General features: G+C 37.1%; 2 protein-coding genes across 8 annotated transcripts in view; one reads left to right on the top strand and one right to left on the bottom strand.

The window, feature by feature from the left end:
- KCNIP4 (potassium voltage-gated channel interacting protein 4) overlaps positions 1-7,869 on the top strand; it is a 1,191,871-nt gene extending 1,184,002 nt beyond the window's left edge. For all 7 annotated transcript variants that reach the window (XM_049790047.1, XM_049790048.1, XM_049790052.1 and 4 more), the window contains 3 exons: positions 1,664-1,768; positions 3,498-3,560; positions 6,409-7,869. In XM_049790047.1, the coding sequence (XP_049646004.1) occupies positions 1,664-1,768; positions 3,498-3,560; positions 6,409-6,456 (216 nt within the window). In that variant the 3' untranslated portion in view covers positions 6,457-7,869. The remainder of the gene's footprint in view (positions 1-1,663; positions 1,769-3,497; positions 3,561-6,408) is intronic.
- PACRGL (parkin coregulated like) overlaps positions 1-19,006 on the bottom strand; it is a 491,459-nt gene that overhangs the window by 467,786 nt on the left and 4,667 nt on the right. The window contains exons 4-8 of the mRNA XM_049790054.1: positions 16,576-16,666; positions 13,863-13,997; positions 13,282-13,389; positions 11,451-11,531; positions 9,182-9,377 (exon numbers count right to left, since the gene is read on the bottom strand). Coding sequence (XP_049646011.1) covers positions 9,321-9,377; positions 11,451-11,531; positions 13,282-13,389; positions 13,863-13,997; positions 16,576-16,666 — 472 coding nt within the window. The 3' untranslated portion in view covers positions 9,182-9,320. The remainder of the gene's footprint in view (positions 1-9,181; positions 9,378-11,450; positions 11,532-13,281; positions 13,390-13,862; positions 13,998-16,575; positions 16,667-19,006) is intronic.

Genomic DNA, 19,006 nt, shown 5'->3' with positions numbered 1-19,006 from the left:
CAGAGGTAGGGCACAATAGTCCTGTGAAATCATGTGATCTGTTTCTGATGCATAATGGGACAAATAAGCTTCTTGTCTGCTGCCCACAGACAATATGTATGTATGTACTGTATAGTTCAAGAATAATGCTAAATTATCCAAATTGGCTTATCAGAAAATAAAGTTCCCCATTCACAGAATAAGTTAATAAATTTAGGACAGAGTTGATGGACTATATTACTAGGATCCTGGGGGGAAAGGAGGGTGTATTTTAATGTTAAAAAATGTGTGTTTCTTATTGCCTCACTTGCTTTCCATGGAGTTAAATATTAAGCCTTCCCAAAATCAAAGCACACTGGGCCAATGACATAAAATTGTCTTTTTTACCAAGCTAAAAAATGTTGGAGCCAACAAGAAAGGCAATTGCAATGCATGCAGCTAACACAAATTTTATTCCCAGCATTCTATATGGTCCCCAGATCCTACCAGGAACAATCCCAGAATGCAGAGTTAGGAGTAAGCCTAACACTCCTGGGTTGGCCTAAAAACAAACAAACAAACAAACAAACAAACAAACAAAAATAAAGTTGATACTTTTTCTATACACAAAAATAAAAATCTTACAGTAAGGTTTCAGCAATGACTTATGTTATGAACTACTTTATCATCCACAATGAATATCTACAAAAAACATCTTAATATTAATATAATTAATAATATTATTAATAAAACAATTTGTCTATTAATCCAGAAATTTTATTTGAGGAAAACAAATGACATATAAAATGTCTAAATGCCTTAGATTTGCTAAGATGAAATGTGAAGAGTGAAAAAATATTTTTGTTAAAAATCATAAAAATCGGGCCCAGAGAGATAGCACAGCAGCGTTTGCCTTGCAAGCAGCCGATCCAGGACCAAAGGTGGTTGGTTCGAATCCCGGTGTCCCATATGGTCCCCCGTGCCTGCCAGGAGCTATTTCTGAGCAGACAGCCAGGAGTAACCCCTGAGCAATGCTGGGTGTGGCCCAAAAACCAAAAAAAAAAAAAAATCATAAAAATCTCAAGATGCTTTCCCAACACCATGAATATCCATGGAGATACCCAAACACCAAATAGACCCCATGCAGAGCAGAGTCAGACCAGCACAACACATTGTAAGGTCCCAACAATGAACCAGAGGACTAGCTGAACAAGCATTGCCTGCACTGGACCCCATATCCCTGAGTAATGACAGGGAGCACCATCCCCCACACCCCAATATATTCCTTTCCTGAAATGTTAGGTATGTGGAATTTTGCTTGATCTTGATTGAATATATTTTTGTTCGATTTTCGGGCCACATCTGACAGTGCTTCAGGGGTTATTCCAGGAGCTACTTCTGGCAGCGCTCAGATGGGATACTGAGGATCGAACCCAGAACAGCTGTGTGAAAGGCAAACGCCCTACCCACTGCACCATTGCTCTAGTTGCTACTTCTTCTTGAAACCATGATCTAAGTTCTTAGATTCTTGTTTTGATTTTTGAGCATAAAGCTGTTCATTTTCTTCCCTCTGACACAACTAAAGTCAATGAATTAAGATTCTCAGACAAGTCAAGATTTTGCAGTCCAGTGGAAATAATCTGTCAACTTTGCAGTCTGGCTACTAGGTACAGTTTTGCTGCCTCATGTGTCTTCTGCTTTTCAGGAAATGCTTGATATAATGAAAGCAATATATGACATGATGGGTAAATGCACATATCCTGTCCTCAAGGAAGATGCTCCTAGACAGCACGTGGAAACATTCTTCCAGGTAGGTATACAAATAAAAGGTGACAGGGAAAACAGGATAAAGAGTGATAGTGCAATGGGCAGGGAACCTTCCTTTTTGGAGGGTGAGGCACACCTGGGGACTCTCTGGGATTACTCCAGGCTCTGTGCTCAGATATCACTCCTGGAAGGCTCAGGGGACTATATAGCATGCTAGAGATTGAAATTGTGTTGACAAAAATGCCCTACCCACTATGCTATAGCTTTGGCCCTGGCAAGTAATGTTCCTTGAAATGCAGCTAAATTGGGTTCAGTCTTCAGTACCATATGGACATATGGACATCCAAACACCAACAGGAGTATCCCTGAGCACAGAGTTAATAGTGGGCTCTGAGCACTACCTAATGTGTTACCCTAATGCTCCCACCAAAAAAGTGAGAGTATAAAAGTGTTTTTCTTATATAAGCCGAATCTGATTTGATCTGTATCACTGTATATTTCCCCAATCACTGGCAGCAGTGATCCTCAAGCAGAGAGTCAGGAGTAAGACCAGAGAGTGTGCCCCTCCCCAAACTTATTACTAAAAGACAAAATATTCACCACCCAACTAGTAATTTCAGTTTTGAATTTACCATAGGGCTTATTAACTACACTTAAGAAACACTGACCATATTTCTACTGGAACAACAAGAAACTGCTATATTTTACATGCATTGGGAGCTATTTTTAAAAAATGTATTGAGATTCTGTAATTTACAATACTGTTAATAATGTTTTCTCATACACATAATTCCAACAGCACAATCATAACCAATGTACCCACATTCCTCCCGCAAAGACTCTGCATCCCTCCCTTTTAAATCCATCACCCCAATTAATTGTGTGCATCAGCATCAGTGCTGGAATTATGTTGCCTCTGGTCTTCTGTGTGTCTTTAAATTTCACATGAGATTGTTCTGTATCTATCCCTTGCCTTCTGAGGGATTTCACTCAGCATCCATGCATCTATGTTGCTAGTTGCATGATGCTATTCTTTGAGATACACAGTTTTTATTGCATTAGGCATCTCTAAACTTCTTGATCCGTTCATTCCATGGCTGGGAATTTGGGTTGTTTCCATATCTTGGCTAATACACTACATGTGGTATGAACATAGGTGTGCATATGTCCTAGAAGTGGTATTATTAGGTCATATGGGAGTTCTAATCTTATTTTTTGGATAGGTTACCATGTTTGTTTCCATAGAGGTTGAATAGACAACCTTAACCACTATTGGATACGTGGATAAAGATTCCTTTCTCACTACAATTACTCCAAACTGACTGTTTCCAGAAATTTATATTTGAGTCATCCTCACAAGTGTGAGGTGAAATCTTATGGTTGTGCTTTACATTTTTCCCGGTGACAAATGACTATAAGCACTTTTTTCATTTGTCTCACATCCTTTATTTTTTCATTCAACTCTCACAACTATCTGATGAGGTAAACAGATCCTCACTAGGCCATTTTACAGATGATAAAACGATCTGACTGTAATTTGAATAAACTGCCTCATAGTAAGTTTTCTTTCTGAGGACAGTGATTGAGATACATACTGTTCTTCTGAAAAAGGCATTTCAAAAGAAACTTGAAAGTCTGTCATCTGATTCTCACTGCTATGAAATACCTGTTCTAAAATGAATAATGGGGTCTTTCTTTGAGCTTTGGTTTATTTGGTGTCAACATGTCTCCATTAAGTCTAAAATTATTTTTAATTTTTCTTTTCTGAACAGAAAATGGACAAAAACAAAGATGGAGTTGTTACCATAGATGAATTCATCGAGAGCTGCCAAAAAGTAAGCAAGGAGTGTCCAGGAATTTTCTCATTTGTTTTGAAAAGAACAAAAAGAATTGCCAGGACACTTTCCCTGAGCAAAATATAAATTCTATATGCTTAAACTTACTGCATCTACACAGCCAAGACAAACCTACCACTCTGGAGAGTCAACAATTCCCATATCCACAACTCTAAAATATAGTGTCTCTAATGCTATGGGCTACACAGAAGGCCTAGTTTATTGTTTCTGAGGAGGGTTTTATCATTCACATAACACATTTGAGATTTGACTAGCTTTTATCCCAGACTTAACAAGTAACATTTATATACTGTTATTTAGCTCCCAAAAATATATACCTCTAATACAGTCAACTATGCATCACAGGTTATTCCAAAAACCAATTGCTAAGGAAATCACTAAAGTTTGTGGCCAAAAGTTAGAGTTTTTAACTAAATTAGTAATGGGCTTTAAGTCCCACGAAAACAAAGCCAATAAAAGCCTGGGAAGAAAAAAAAACCCTAAGTTATCAAGTGTCATCTTGCATGACATCAATTATAGTTTGCCTAAATAATTTTCTTGCTATGTAGAGTCACAATTATTATTTAATAAATATGGAGAGCACAATGTTTTTTGGTACTTTAGCTTTTTCTTTACTTTCAATCCAAAGCAGATTTTTCTCCTTTTCCTGACGTCCGCTTGGATTCTGAGTTAATGGTGTTTGAGGAAATTTGGTGACAAGTGGCATAGGAAGGGTTAGGACATGGGCTAAAATCCAAGCCTACTGAGGTGGTAAAATGACTTACCAACTAAGATTGTATAAGCAGTCTTATGTTCTTTATTTGTACTGTGTACTATATATGTATATACACATATACATGTATATACATATACATGTATATATACACATATACATGTATATATACATATATACACACGGATGTATATATTACTCTCCAGAGTGGTAGGTTTGTCTTGGCTGTGTAGAGCAGTAAGTTTAGGCATAAAGAATTTATATTTTGCTCAGAGAAAAACACATCACTTCACAGAGTGGAGGCTTCCAAAGAGATGTCTGCCATTCTTAGGTGATATTTTTTATAATATATTTTTTGGGTGCTTTTGGTGGGGGACTTCTGCTTTCCACAGTTATTCCTGGATACATATATCCAATTTTGAAAAGAAAACAATTGCATGTGAAATATTATAAGTCAATCACATACACAATCACATTAAATTATAGTTTGAATCATGTCTAAAATGTTCCTAGCCAAATAGATTTAAAGTTATATAATTTATAAATTTTATAAAAAAAATAAAATATACATAAAATAATTTTATTTTAGCCCAGAAAGGTAGTAGTAAGCTCAATTCGAGGAATTTTGATAGCAAAAGTCTAGAATGTCTGTCTGTCTCAAATAAGACAAATGTGCTGGACCCATTTTAGGAACTGGTGAACAGAATGGAGCAATTACAGGGTCTCTAGAGCCTCCTGGACACAGCTGTTTTTTCAGCTTACCAGGCCTGTATAATGGAGACTTAAATTGGGCCTCTTTTTAGGGATATTTCATTATACCCTTTCAACGATGATATTTCTAACCTAGCTCATATCATGAAAATCATCTGTAAAAAGATCACCAATAAATCACGGAGTGCCAATCACAATCTTCAAAGTCCTCAAAAGGTTATCTGTCTCCTTAAAAGTTTATTTTAAAAGTAGGTTACATCTAACATAATCACCAAGTAATTTTTCATGAACCTAGAGACCACGCATTCCTTAGGGTTGCTGAAGGTCATTCAGAATGGCCTGTAAAAGACCAGGAAAGAAGGTGTGGTTGTTGCAAAAGTGGCTCTGAAACCCAGGCTCCAATCTGTGACAGTGACTTTTGATTTATATACAAACACGTTCCTAATTTCAGGTGCCAGTCTCTGGGATCAGACTCTAACTACCTGGGGTGCCAATTTTTTTGTTTTGTTTAATTTTTGTACTTTTGGTCACACCTACAGCCCTGAGTGGTTACTCCTGGCTCTGTACTCAGAAATCATGACTGACAGGTTTGGAGGACTATATGGATGATAGGATTCGAACTATCATCTGTCCTACATCAGCTGCATGCATGACAAATGCCCTACCCATTCTGCTATCTCTAAGACCCGAATGCCAAAATTTGACCTTAACTTCTATGCCTCTCTCGTTTCCATCCCAACCTTCTGACTGGGAAGGTATTCTCTGTTAAAACCAAGCAAGGTAGGGTCAGCCTGGAGCAAAAGTATAGTTGGTAGGACCTTTGTCCTATACATGACCAATATGGGTTTTGATCTTCTGCACCACATATGTTCCCCTGAGCCATGCCAAGAGTAATCCCTGAGCACAAAGCCAGAGCCAGGAGTAAGCCCTGAAGAGCACCAGGTGTGGTCCCCAAACAAAATAAAACAGAAGCATTTACCAAAAGGTATGGAAATGAAATGTTTAAAGCCTATTATGTTGGGCCCGGAGAGATAGCACAGTGGCGTTTGCCTTGCAAGCAGCTGATCCAGGACCAAAGGTGGTTGGTTCGAATCCCGGTGTCCCATATGGTCCCCCGTGCCTGCCAGGAACTATTTCTGAGCAGACAGCCAGGAGTAACTCCTGAGCACCGTCGGGTGTGGCCCCCAAACCAAAATAAATAAATAAATAAATAAATAAATAAATAAATAAATAAATAAAGCCTATCATGTTAACAAACATGAAAGGAACTTATATTTGCAGGCACTTAGAATGTAAGTTTTTTGCAGGGGAGGTTCAGGGTGAAAGTACTTATGGGAAAACGGCATTTCCCTTGGATCTCCCGCTGAATGAAACTAATCCTGTTATCTTTCTTCTCCCTGACAGGATGAAAACATAATGCGCTCCATGCAGCTCTTTGAAAATGTGATTTAACTTGTCAAATAGGTCCTCAATCAAGCAGACCAACACGAACTATTCTACCCCATTAAAGTTGGAGCCACCACTTTTAGCATAGACTGCTCAGCCTTATACTGAGGCATATTATGCGAATAGGCTTTGTTTTAATATAAAGCAATCCTCCCAAAATCTGAGTTTCCAGCTATAAATTTGCATCATTTCCTAATGCCACTGAGTTCATGAGATGTTCTGTCATTTCATACCCCGTGGATACTCAAAATTAACTGAATCCAGCACACAGCTTCATTGATTCTTTAGTCATGGGATTGTTGAGGCTTTCGCATTCTCTGTGATTTTAATGTATCTGTGTTTTTTGCTACTCACTTTTTAGTTTTTGGCCCGATTTTTAATCAGTTTTCTAAAACATTCACATATGCATTTAATTTCCAGAAATTAGTTTTCATGTTTGTATGCTGTCATTCCATTTATAAACTTTAAGTAAATAAAACAAAAAAAAGTTTCAGTTTCAATGCATTTGCTGCCTTCTATTCAGATAAGTTATTTATTGGGCATTTTTAAAAAATAAAACTCATCAAGTTGAGTTTATCATCAGATGTCAGCATATGCCTAATGTTTATTTAATTAGTATTTGATTTTTCATAATATTCCATTATAATGTAGGACTACACAATGTATATAGTTTCGTTTGGTCTCACAGGTTGAGTGTTTTCTATTGTGTCTTTAAGTGAAAATACAAGATAGGAAAGAAAGGATGTTCATGGACACATGCAATGGGTAAGCCCAGTCATATGGAGTGCTGTTGAAACTAGTGATCCTAGCAACCTTAAAGGCCTATTCTGTCCTCTTCCCCCTGCTGATGTCCTCATGACTTGTTTGTCACATGCCATTCAGGGAGTAAGAGACCGTGACTACTCCCCATGCCTCCTAGGAACAAACAGTAAGTAGACTCCCCTTTGAAAGCACTAGTGATTCCATTTGTATTAAGAACTACAGTACCAACAGAGTAGAAAGTGAATGTATGTGTTAATCAGTTCACCTGGATTGCATTTTGATTTAGCTCATCATAGAAGTCCAAGGAGTCAGATTGTTTTTAATGATTTTACACCAAAACTGCAGTCGCCACATTACTGAAGATACCACACACCTTCTCTGTTTTGCAGAAATATCAGACACACAAACACACACACACACACTACACACATACATACAAAACAAGAAGCTCCTGTAGGAAGAGATTTGCAACAGGTTTTGCAACAATAAATCAGGTGATCTATTCTGGTGTAGAGAGAGGATGTTGAAAGCTGCCCTGCTATCACCAGTGTAGAATTAAAAGTAGTACAGTACTTGTACACTGAGACTTGTCATTGCGTGTTTGTGTAAACTCAATGTGCACATTTTGTATTTCCAAAAAAATAAATAAAAGCAAATGTTTATAACTCTACTGGTTTATGTTATAGTATTTTATTTGAACAAATGTCATCATTTCATTATTTATTTTAAAAATGTATCTTACAACTTTGGCAATTCTGAGATTGTATATACCTATGGATTATTTTTTTGGGGGGGTGCAAATCCATTGGTGTTCAGGGCTTACTTCTGGTTTAGCATTCAGGAATCACTCCTGGGAGAGTTTGGGGACTATAGGGGCACTGGGATCAAACACAGATGCCACATGCAAGAAAAGTGACATGCCCTCTATACCTCTGAATCTGTCCCTCAAAGAGCAATGAAAGATAGTAAAAGTCAGACCAGTGGCCAGGCACCAGTCTTAGCTATGATGATTTGAGCATGCAGCATATGAGCAGAAACCAGGGAAGACAAAAGCCCTGAAGGAGTTGAACATTTCTGCAATTTCAGTTGCAATTTCAGTCTTCAACTGAGGTTTCAAAAAGCCCTTCCAATAATCTGAGGTGGTGAGGAAAGAAAGGTGTTCTAGAATACAAGTCTACTCCCACTTGATATTAATGCCTCATCTCTATGCCTTCAACAGTTCTGGGCTTCTTTGGATTTGATGTGGCTCTCTACTTGTTCTAAACTAAAATTGGGTTCTTAGTTCCTATTTCTCTTGGTCTATTGCTTTCCATTGCAAAATAAATTGGTAAGCTTCTAGAGCAGCCTTCAGAATTATACATGTAAATGATATTATAAAGCTTTTTTTAGAAGAGCAATTATTAGCAAAAGGCCAACACATTTAAGCTACAATATTTTAATTTCTGAATAGTTTCATATACTGAGTAACTTCAGTATCATCAGACTATAAAATACAAAAATAACATTTACTTAAATATAATTAACACCTAAAGTTTAGGTAATTTTAATGAGTTGTAATAAACAACAATTAAGAAAATTTATACATTTAAAATAAATTTAAACTAGAATATTATGAAAGTTTTCCCAAGCATTCTGCACATTATATACATATTTTCAAATAATAGTAAATTCACAAATATTTGTTCACTATATTAAATTTCCTGAGCACTGATAAGTATAAATTAGAAAAAGGCAAAATGCCTTAAATATATAGTTTAAACAGATTGCAAAAGGATGTTATAAATAAAAAATGTTCAAAAATAAACACCAGCAAAGATACTGTACAAACTAATAATTGTTGTTCACACTAACAATAGAAATTAAAAACTCACAAAATAGTATTATAGAACCGTTTTTAATTGCTTTCCATTATAAACTATTCTTTTTTGCTGATTATTAACTTTTACTGATTCAATAGAATCATGTAAACTCACAAACAACCACTAATGAATGTAGGTTACAACTGTAAGAGAATAAACTGAGCTGCATCTGAAAAGTCCCATATTTCCTGTGGTCAGTGTTAGAAATCTGTTACCAGGTAGTGAGATGATCTTGGCTGGTTTCCTTATTTAACAACAGATGGAACAATATGTTGGAATCTTAGACTTGATGATGATAAGGCTTCCCTGTCAACAGAGAGAAGAATTACCTTTTTTAGTTTTATTTCATAGTTTCCATAATAGATTACATTTGTATGAACATGTCCAAAAATTGGTCCCAAACTCTAAACCAGAATGGGAACAGAATGATAAAATATTGAGAAATACTGAGAAGTGAAATTTTTTCCATGTTAAATAATATATAGATCATCTTGCTTCTTTTTAGAAATATTTATTAAAAAAATTCTCTGAACCTCAGTTTCTAGATTATTAAGGAGAATAACAAAAAAACATATTTCAAAAAGTGAGGGCTGCATTAAAGATTACAAAAATTCTTCCAAAGACAGCTCAATCATGTAATAAACAAAGCTCTCAAATGGCTAAATAAAATCTGGTGTTGGCATAACCTTTCTCATGACAAATGTACACATCACTTAAAACTTCAATGTGGCTAACAATGAACCCATCTCAACTGGAGGTAGGAACTAGCATGATTAGTTATGAGAAATGTTACAATGTGACTTCCTCTAACTGATATTTTTGTTTTCCGAGAAGAGGGGTCTTTACAGTCACTCATATACACAAAGCCCTGAGAAGTGTGGGGCTACGGTACTGAGAACAATCTTTCCCAAAACTTCACTCAGATATTAGAGATATGTAAATGCTAAGTTTTTGCAAGGAAAGGAGGGCTTTTATTAATTTCATTAATTTCGAGCGTCTGTTACTTGTTCTGTGTGAAGGAGAGCAAGTGTGCTTTACTTTCCCCTTGTCAGATGAGAATTTCCTTCCTGCTGATAATTGCATTGGTTAGGGGGTGAGGCTGTATGTACACTTCAAGAAACTGCTCATCCTCTATCTGGGGCCCAAATCTAACATATATTCCATGTAACTAATAGCTTAGGAACTTAATTCTTCCTCAAACTTCATTTTAGGCAATCATCACAGAATGTAATCAATTTTCAAAGTCATCTAAAATTGGTCAAATTAGGCAGTTTAAGAAAAGATTAAATTAAAACATCTGCCATCTTAAAATTGCATATAATCACGCAAGTTTTCTTTGTAATTCCTTTAGAACGCACTGAAAATGGTACTCAATTCTCTAATGTTAAGGTAATCACATGCAATTCTAGCATTAAAATCTGATTACATGAATTCTCTAAGACAGGTAATATAGATATATTGCCAAAACTAGATTATGTGAGCACTTTTTTAAATAAAAAAATAAAAATAACCAATTATTTGATACCATAGAGTAGTGAAATCCCCCACAATCTTACATGTTTCTTATGACATATTCCTGCAAATTGGATTATCAAATGAATCATTTGTGTGAGCTCCCAGACGTGTGTGTGTGTGTGTGTGTGTGTGTGTGTGTGTGTGTGTGCATACATGCATACAGAGTTAGTTTCTGGCCTCCTACTGCAGTTATCTGAAAAATTTCATTCAGATCTTTGTGGGAAAACTAGGTATTTTCCTTGGAAAGATTTCAAAAAATTGGAAAAAGAGTTCTCATTCTTCAATAAATTAAGTCATAACTTCTCTGAATTTCTACAGCATAAAACGAAAGTACTCAAAATACTTTAAAACAATAAAGTTGAAAGCTGTACCGTTTGCAATTTCACATTAAGCAAGCTGAATGTGTACAGAATTGAATTTATACATTAATCTAAGCATTTAGAAACTGCATTCTAGGGAAGGCAGATCTAGAGATCTAAATGGGAAAGAGGAAAATAGCTCAAAAGGCTGAAGTACATGCCTGGCATGGTTGAGAGCTAAGTGAGTCCCAGTATAATATGTCCCTGATTCTTGATGTGCCCTGGACACCACTGAGCACACCACAGTGTTACATCCGAATCCTAAACACTGAATATTTAGGCCCAGCTAATCTCTTGGGTTCCTGAATCACTCACTGCTTGGGAGTCACATACCTCCAGCCCCCCCAAGTGGAAAATAATAGTATCAACATGGTTACTTGTGGCTGAAAGTAGATACTACATTGTGTACTATTACTAGAGGTAAGTATGACAAATGTATTTGACAATTTGGTAAAATGATTAGCACTTTAAAGAATTAAGACTTTAGGGGCAATATTCTACTTACCTTTCCACCATGCTGCTCTAGCTTTTGCAATGCACTGGTGATTGGCTCCTTGAACTTTTTGTTCCTTAGCCGCTTGGAAAGCTTTGAAAATAAGATTGAAGAAGATAAATGATTTGGAAAAATAAATATTCAGTGTCAGGGCCATAGTTCAGCAAGTAGGGAATTTGCCCTGAGCATGGCCAACCCAGGATCAATTACCTTCCTACTGGAGAGCTGGTGGGATTTCACCTGATTCTCCTTATCTCTGTCAAGCTATCAATATCACCCTAATTCAACATCACCCTAATTTCTGTCAACCTAGCCAGGTTGTCCTTGGGGTGTTTTGAATCTCTCTTCATAGTACAATATTAAAGATTATGTTCTAGGGTTGCTCAGGTAGATGATGCAAGAGAAAATAAGTTGAACTATAGTCAAAAACACCTAATCTCTGAACAAAAGACAGCATAGACAGAAATTCCCAAGCTGAGCAGTGAGGTCTTGAATCATTGTATCCTTGTGTATAATATAAGATGAACTTTATGGAGTCTGGAACAATAGAACAGCGTTGGGCATTTGCTTTGCACACATCCAACCCAGGTTTGTTAACAGGCATCCCATATGTTCCCTCCAAGCTTGTCAAGAGTAATCTTAAACAAAGACCTAGGTATTCCTAGATATGCCACAATCAGAAGTAGCACCAAAAAAATGTTTATAAAAGTTTTAAGAGATAAGATTTATCACCTCTATTCTCCCCAATTCCATAAGTCACCAGGAGAATTTTTACTGGCAACAAAAAGCTCCATACCTGACACCTCCAGACCCTCAACACAAAGCTCTCCTGGGGCCGGTGAGGTGGCGCTAGAGGTAAGGTGTCTGCCTTGCAAGCGCTAGCCAAGGAAAGGACCACGGTTCAATCCCCCGGTGTCCCATATGGTCCCCCCAAGCCAGGGGCAATTTCTGAGCACGTAGCCAGGAGTAACCCCTGAGCATCTAACGGGTGTGGCCCGAAAAACCGAAAAAAAAAAAAATTGCCTTGTTTATTATAAGCCATGTTTTCTGAGTTCTAAAAAATTGTTAAATCTGCAGTTGGTCCTGGAAACTCCCTAAACTGTAGTATTATGTATATTCATAATAAGGGTTAGAACTATACATAATAGGAAGTCTTATCCGAAATATTATTTACAAAAATACAAACTCAGCGACGATGATGGGGCTGGAGAGATAGCATGGAGGTAGGGTGTTTGCCTTGCATGTAGAAGGATGGTAGTTTGAATCCCAGCATCTCATATGGTCCCCCGAGCCTGCCAGGAGCTATGGAGTAACCTTGAGCACTGGGTGTGACCCAAAACCAACCTCCCCCCAAAAAAACAACTCAATGACAAAGACAAAAGTAATAAATAAGCCATGGCAATATAAAATTATACAATATTTTGGTTTTTGGGCCACACCCGGCATTGCTCAGGGGTGTGAACCAACCACCTTTGGTCCTGGATCGGCTGCTTGCAAGGCAAATGCCTCTCTCCAGGCCCTAGATGGTCTGGTTTTAATTCACAGCTGATCAACTACGGCTTAATGCCACTATGCCAATCTTTAATTTTTTGTCCACTCCACTTATTAAAAAATCCAAATTAGCTCATGTCAGGATATATCCTAAAAATTATTTTAAAATACTTGACTAAAATAAAGAAACACTAGTAAAAAGTCATATGGACAACTAAAGTTTTATCTCTGTATTTTAAAATAAGATGGGTTCTCAATCATTTATACCACTTCAAAGCCATTAAGTCAAGACAGATACAGTCAATATACGATGCATATACACCAACTACTTTATAACTTTTTCAGTACTTACACTTGTAAGTAGAAGCTTCAAATGATCATTTAGAAAAGGGCCAACAATGACACTTAATTGTACAAGAGCATTCAATCCTCTCTCAAAAACTTCATCATCTGAATGGACCTGGGTTGGTTTATTAAGAGTACAGGGCAAAAAGGAGAAAAGAAAATAAAGGGGGAAAATGGGTGAGGAAAAATGGTAAAGTGGAAGATTAATAAAGGTAAAATTTATCATTTAAAATTAATATAAAATCAACCGAGCATGGAGTGAAGAAATAACTTGAATACAGAACATCTGGGAACATAGAAGACAATTTGGGCTTGACTGGGACCTTAACTAAAACACACTTCTACCACACAGAAAGAATGATTTGAGCGTCTTTGTTTCCTCTATTTAAAATAGTCCTTTATACCAGAGAATGACCTCTAAAGGATTAATCCTTAAGTTCTGAATAACAGTGGATTAATTGAACATTACATTAACATTACAGGTAAAGCATTTGCATATATTTTTAAAATTACACTATTAAATATAATTATATGTACATAAAATATCCTCATTGTAGCATAGAAAGTCAAAAGGAATCAAGTTCATACCAGAGCAGCCTTTAGCACAGGAATCAGTCTAGGAAGCAAAGGTACTGCCTTTTCGAGAGCCCCTTGGACTAAAAGTAATTCTCGAAAGCCCTCCTTTGATACAAAGGTATATGGATGTCTAGTCTCTCTCAGGCCCTGCAAAGACAAGAACAAAAAAATTGTAATGCACATACATAAAATAAATTATGATTTACTAATCATGTACTGTCCATTTGGTTTTGCTAAAACTAAAAGCTTAAATCCACACTAATCTGGTAAAACTCGTTTTATAACTGTTATGGACAATTTCATTAATTATACTTTTAACGCAACTGAGAAAATATGAAACTAGGGACTGGAGAGATAGCACAGAGATAGAGTGTCTACCCTGCATGCAGCCATCCAGGACAGTGGTTCGAATCCTGGCATCCCACATGGTCCCCTGTGCCTGCCAGGAGCAATTTTTGAGCACAGAGTCAGGAGTATCCCCTGAATGCCACCAGGTGTGACCCAAAAACCAAAAATAAATAAATAAATAAATAAATAAATAAATAAATAAATAAATAAATAAATAAATAAAAGTAAAGACATACGTGGGACAAAGAGGAAATTGATGTAGGGGAAAGAAAAACTTAAAATAATCAAAGGAACAACAAAGAAAAGAATGGCTGGAGCAAAAGAAAAGCAGACAGGGCATTTGCTTTGCATGAGGCTGACCTGGGTTAGAATCTTGGCACCCATATGCTCTCCTGAGCCTGCCAGGAGTAATTTCTGAGCACAAACCCAGGAGTACCCCTGTCTACCATGTGTGACCCCCAAAAAATATAAAAGAGAAAAAATAAAGAGAAGAGAGAAAGGAGAGGAAAACAAGAAATAAAAATAAAAATAATTTCACCACAAAAAAAAAAAAAAAAAAAAAAAAGTGGGCCCGGAGAGATAGCACAGCGGCGTTTGCCTTGCAAGCAGCCGATCCAGGACCAAAAGGTGGTTGGTTCGAATCCCGGTGTCCCATATGGTCCCCCGTGCCTGCCAGGAGCTATTTCTGAGCAGACAGCCAGGAGTAAGCCCTGAGCACTGCCGGGTGTGGCCCAAAAACCAAAAAAAAAAAAAATAAAAAAAAAAAATAATTTCACCAGGATATTAAAATGTATTTTGCGGGACTGGAGTGATAGTACAGCAGTAGGGCATTTATTTGCCTTGCACATGGCCAACTAAGGATCAACCCAGGTTTGATATAAGAATCCCATACGGTCCCCTATGCCTGCTAGGAGTGATTTCTGGTCGCAGAGCCAGGAGTAAAACCCTGAGTGGTGCTGCCTGTGGCCCAAACCACTCCTAAAATAAAAGTATTTTACAAGTACTCCCAAACTTTTTCTAAAGCAAAAATACATGATACTACTATTTTCTGAATATATCATTCACAGACCCACTATGTACATTTTTCATGAGTTTCTAAAGTAGTATTCTTCATATTTATGTAACTTATTTACATATTTTTACTTTCCACATATTACGATAGCTAGAAGACAAATTTTTCAGTCGTTCATGCCTTTGCTAACATTAGAATGTGAAATAAGAATAAAAAATGATATTTCTCAAGAAAGATGGCATGTAACAAGCTAATATTACTATATGCTAATTGATGGAAGCAAAATTTAAAAATTTAAGTTCTGACCATCTATTTATGGTCATAAAACACCACTAAACTTATAAAAACACTAAACATTTCTAACATCAATAATACTTTGTTTCCATTAATATAGTAATGCAGGTACTGCACTGTTTGTCAACTTCAAGGTTGAGTCCCTGGTTGTACAAATCCATGTACTAAGTGTGTTAAATTTTCCAATTTCCTTTTCAAGTTTAGGTTTAATACCTGATATACAAATTCTGGTGTAGACAAAATTCCTATTTTCAAAGCAATTAATCAGTTTCTAATAAACATATACCATTCATCATTGTTTCCTAAGAAAGTATGGCTTTTTATTTTACTTAGTTTTTGCTTGTTTTATGGTTCACACTCAATGGTGCTCAGGGCTTCCCCTGGCTGTGCACTCAGGGATCACTACTGGCAAAGCTCATGGGACCAAATTAGATGCCAGGAATCGAACCCAAGTTGACCACTTGCAAGGCAAGCAACTTAACCACTCTGGCCCAGAAACCATGGCTTTAAAAGAAATATTTACTGTTCAGCTTTTTTTTATATATTAATTTTTATGATTTGGTTCAGTTTGGGGCCACACCTGGCAGTGCTCAGGGGTAACTCCTAGCTCTGCGTTCAGAAATCACTCCTAGCAGACTCAAGGGACCATAAGTGATGCCAAGAATCGAATATGGGTTCATTCAGGGTCTGCTGCATGCAAGGCAAAAGCCCTACTGCTGTGTTCTTGCTCCGGCCACCAGATATTTTAAGGCAGGGATCTCAAACTCAATTTACCTGGGAGCCACAGGAGGCAAAGTCGGGGTGATCCTTGAGTGCAAAGTCAGTAGTAAGCCTTGAACATTTTGGGGTGTGACCCAAACAACTAAAACAAAACAAAACAAAAAAAAAAGATTCCTCTAGGGCAGGGCCACAAAATGTTGTACGGAGGGCCACAAACGGCCCATGGGCCATGAGTTTGAGACCCCTGTTTTAAGGTAAAGTATAAAGTTTACTAATAATTTACAAAGAAAAATATAATGCAATTTGACAAGATTTCTGAAAACATTCAGATAAGACAGAATGTTACTTTACCTCAGCTAAAGTAATAAGAAGAGGATCAAATGGAAGATTTTCAGGAGGGCACTCCCACTGTAGTTTATGCTTTACTGAACCATGAACCAATCTAAAATAGAAAATCAGTTAGAGTGACAAGGAAAATTGGACCCAAGATGAAATGCACATAAAACAATAATTAACATATGTTTTCCCGAACATAATTGGCTTAGAACAATTTTGCAGTATGTAGGAATATAGTGGCATTAAATATATTATAAAGGAAGCTTATATTACCAATACCTACAATCCCACAAAGCCTAATTTTTAGCAAAACCGTTTTGGTGGCAAAAGTAAATGACCAGACATTTGTAAAATTAATGGTTTTGGATTGTAAACTTCTTGCAGCTCTGCATTTTAATGCAATGATAAACTTGTTATGCATTGGCAATCATTACGAGAGATACTCAACAGAACACAAACAATTCAAACAAAATTTAATCTTAGAAACTATAAACTATTTTCTCCCTATGCTCCCATGCCCTGAATTATAACTGATTTTACAAGGTACACTGTCCTTGGTACTTTACCACTTAATGCTAAACACTAAGGACATAAAGGGGTGCAAGGTTTTCCTCCTGATAAGCAAAGAGAACTGGATCCAAGGAGAGAAACTGGCCCCAAACATGAGGTAGTCACTTCTCTTAGTCACTGCTGCTCCTGACTTCCTATCACCATCAGGCTGGCATAGCCAACAGGCCAGAAGCAGCACATAGTCTGGTTGTACCAATGATGATGTTTAATCAAATCCACTCCGTCACTCTTCACTTACTGACTGAATTTTATTACTGCTATTTTCATAACAGCAAGAGGCCTGGCTAATGTGCTGTTTTCTATTGATAAAATAGAAAGCAGGGAAACAAGTAACAGAATCTTAAACCAGGGTTCCAACTCGACTTTACATCATATACGAAGGTAAAATCCAAATGGATTAAAGACCTCGATATCAGCCCCAAAACCATAAGATATATAGAACAGCACATAGGCAAAACACTCCAGGACATTGCAGGCATCTTCAAGGAGGAAACAGCACTCTCCAAGCAAGTTAAAGCAGAGATTAACAGATGGGAATATATTAAGCTGAGAAGCTTCTGCACCTCAAAGGAAATAGTGCCCAGGATACAAGAGCCACCCACTGAGTGGGAGAAACTATTCACCCAATACCCATCAGATAAGGGGCTAATCTCCAAAATATACAAGGCACTGACAGAACTTTACAAGAAAAAAAATCATCAAATCCCATCAAAAAATGGGGAGAAGAAATGAACAGACACTTTGACAAAGAAGAAATACAAATGGCCAAAAGACACATGAAAAAGTGCTCCACATCACTAATCATCAGGGAGATGCAAATCAAAACAATGATGAGATACCACCTCACACCACAGAGAATGGCACACATCACAAAGAATGAGAATAAACAGTGTTGGCGGGGATGTGGAGAGAAAGGAACTCTTATCCACTGTTGGTGGGAATGCCGTCTAGTTCAACCTTTATGGAAAGCGATATGGAGATTCCTCCAAAAACTGGAAATCGAGCTCCCATACGACCCAGCTATACCACTCCTAGGAATATACCCTAGGAACACAAAAATACAATACAAAAACCCCTTCCTTACACCTATATTCATTGCAGCACTATTTACCATAGCAAGACTCTGGAAACAACCAAGATGCCCTTCAACAGACGAATGGCTAAAGAAACGGTGGTACATATACACAATGGAATATTATGCAGCTGTCAGGAGAGATGAAGTCATGAAATTTTCCTATACATGGATGTACACGGAATCTATTATGCTGAGTGAAATAAGTCAGAGAGAGAGAGAAAAATACGCAGAATGGTCTCACTCATCTATGGGTTTTAAGAAAAATGAAAGACATTCTTGCAATAATAATTTTCAGACACAAAAGAGAAAAGAGCTGGAAGTTCCAGCTCACCTCAGGAAGCTCACCACAAAGAGTGATGAGTTTAGTTAGAGAAATAACTACATTTTGAACTGTCCTAATAATGAGAATGTATGAGGGAAATGGAAAGCCTGTCTAGAGTACAGGCGGGGTTCAGTTGGGGAGGAGGGAAATTTGGGACATTGGTGATGGGAATGTTGCACTGGTGATGGGTGGTGTTCTTTACATGACTGAAACCCAAACACAATCATGTATGTAATCAAGGTGTTTAAATAAAAAAAATATAAAAAAGTAAAAATACAATAAAAAGTGAAATGTTTCCTGAGTGTATTTTTCACTCAAGTGGTAGAGTATGTGCAGGGCTCTAAATTCAATCCAACAACATGTGGTCCCAGCACCACTCACATGTTGTCCACAACACCAAAATATATCCCTATATACTTGAGTATAAGCCAAGCCGAGTAAGCCAACTCCCCTAATTTTACCCTAAAAACTGGGAAAAC

This window comes from Suncus etruscus, chromosome 16 (genome assembly GCF_024139225.1).
Source record: "Suncus etruscus isolate mSunEtr1 chromosome 16, mSunEtr1.pri.cur, whole genome shotgun sequence".
Lineage (NCBI taxonomy): Eukaryota > Metazoa > Chordata > Mammalia > Eulipotyphla > Soricidae > Suncus > Suncus etruscus.
This window is presented reverse-complemented; position numbering and strand designations above follow the sequence as displayed.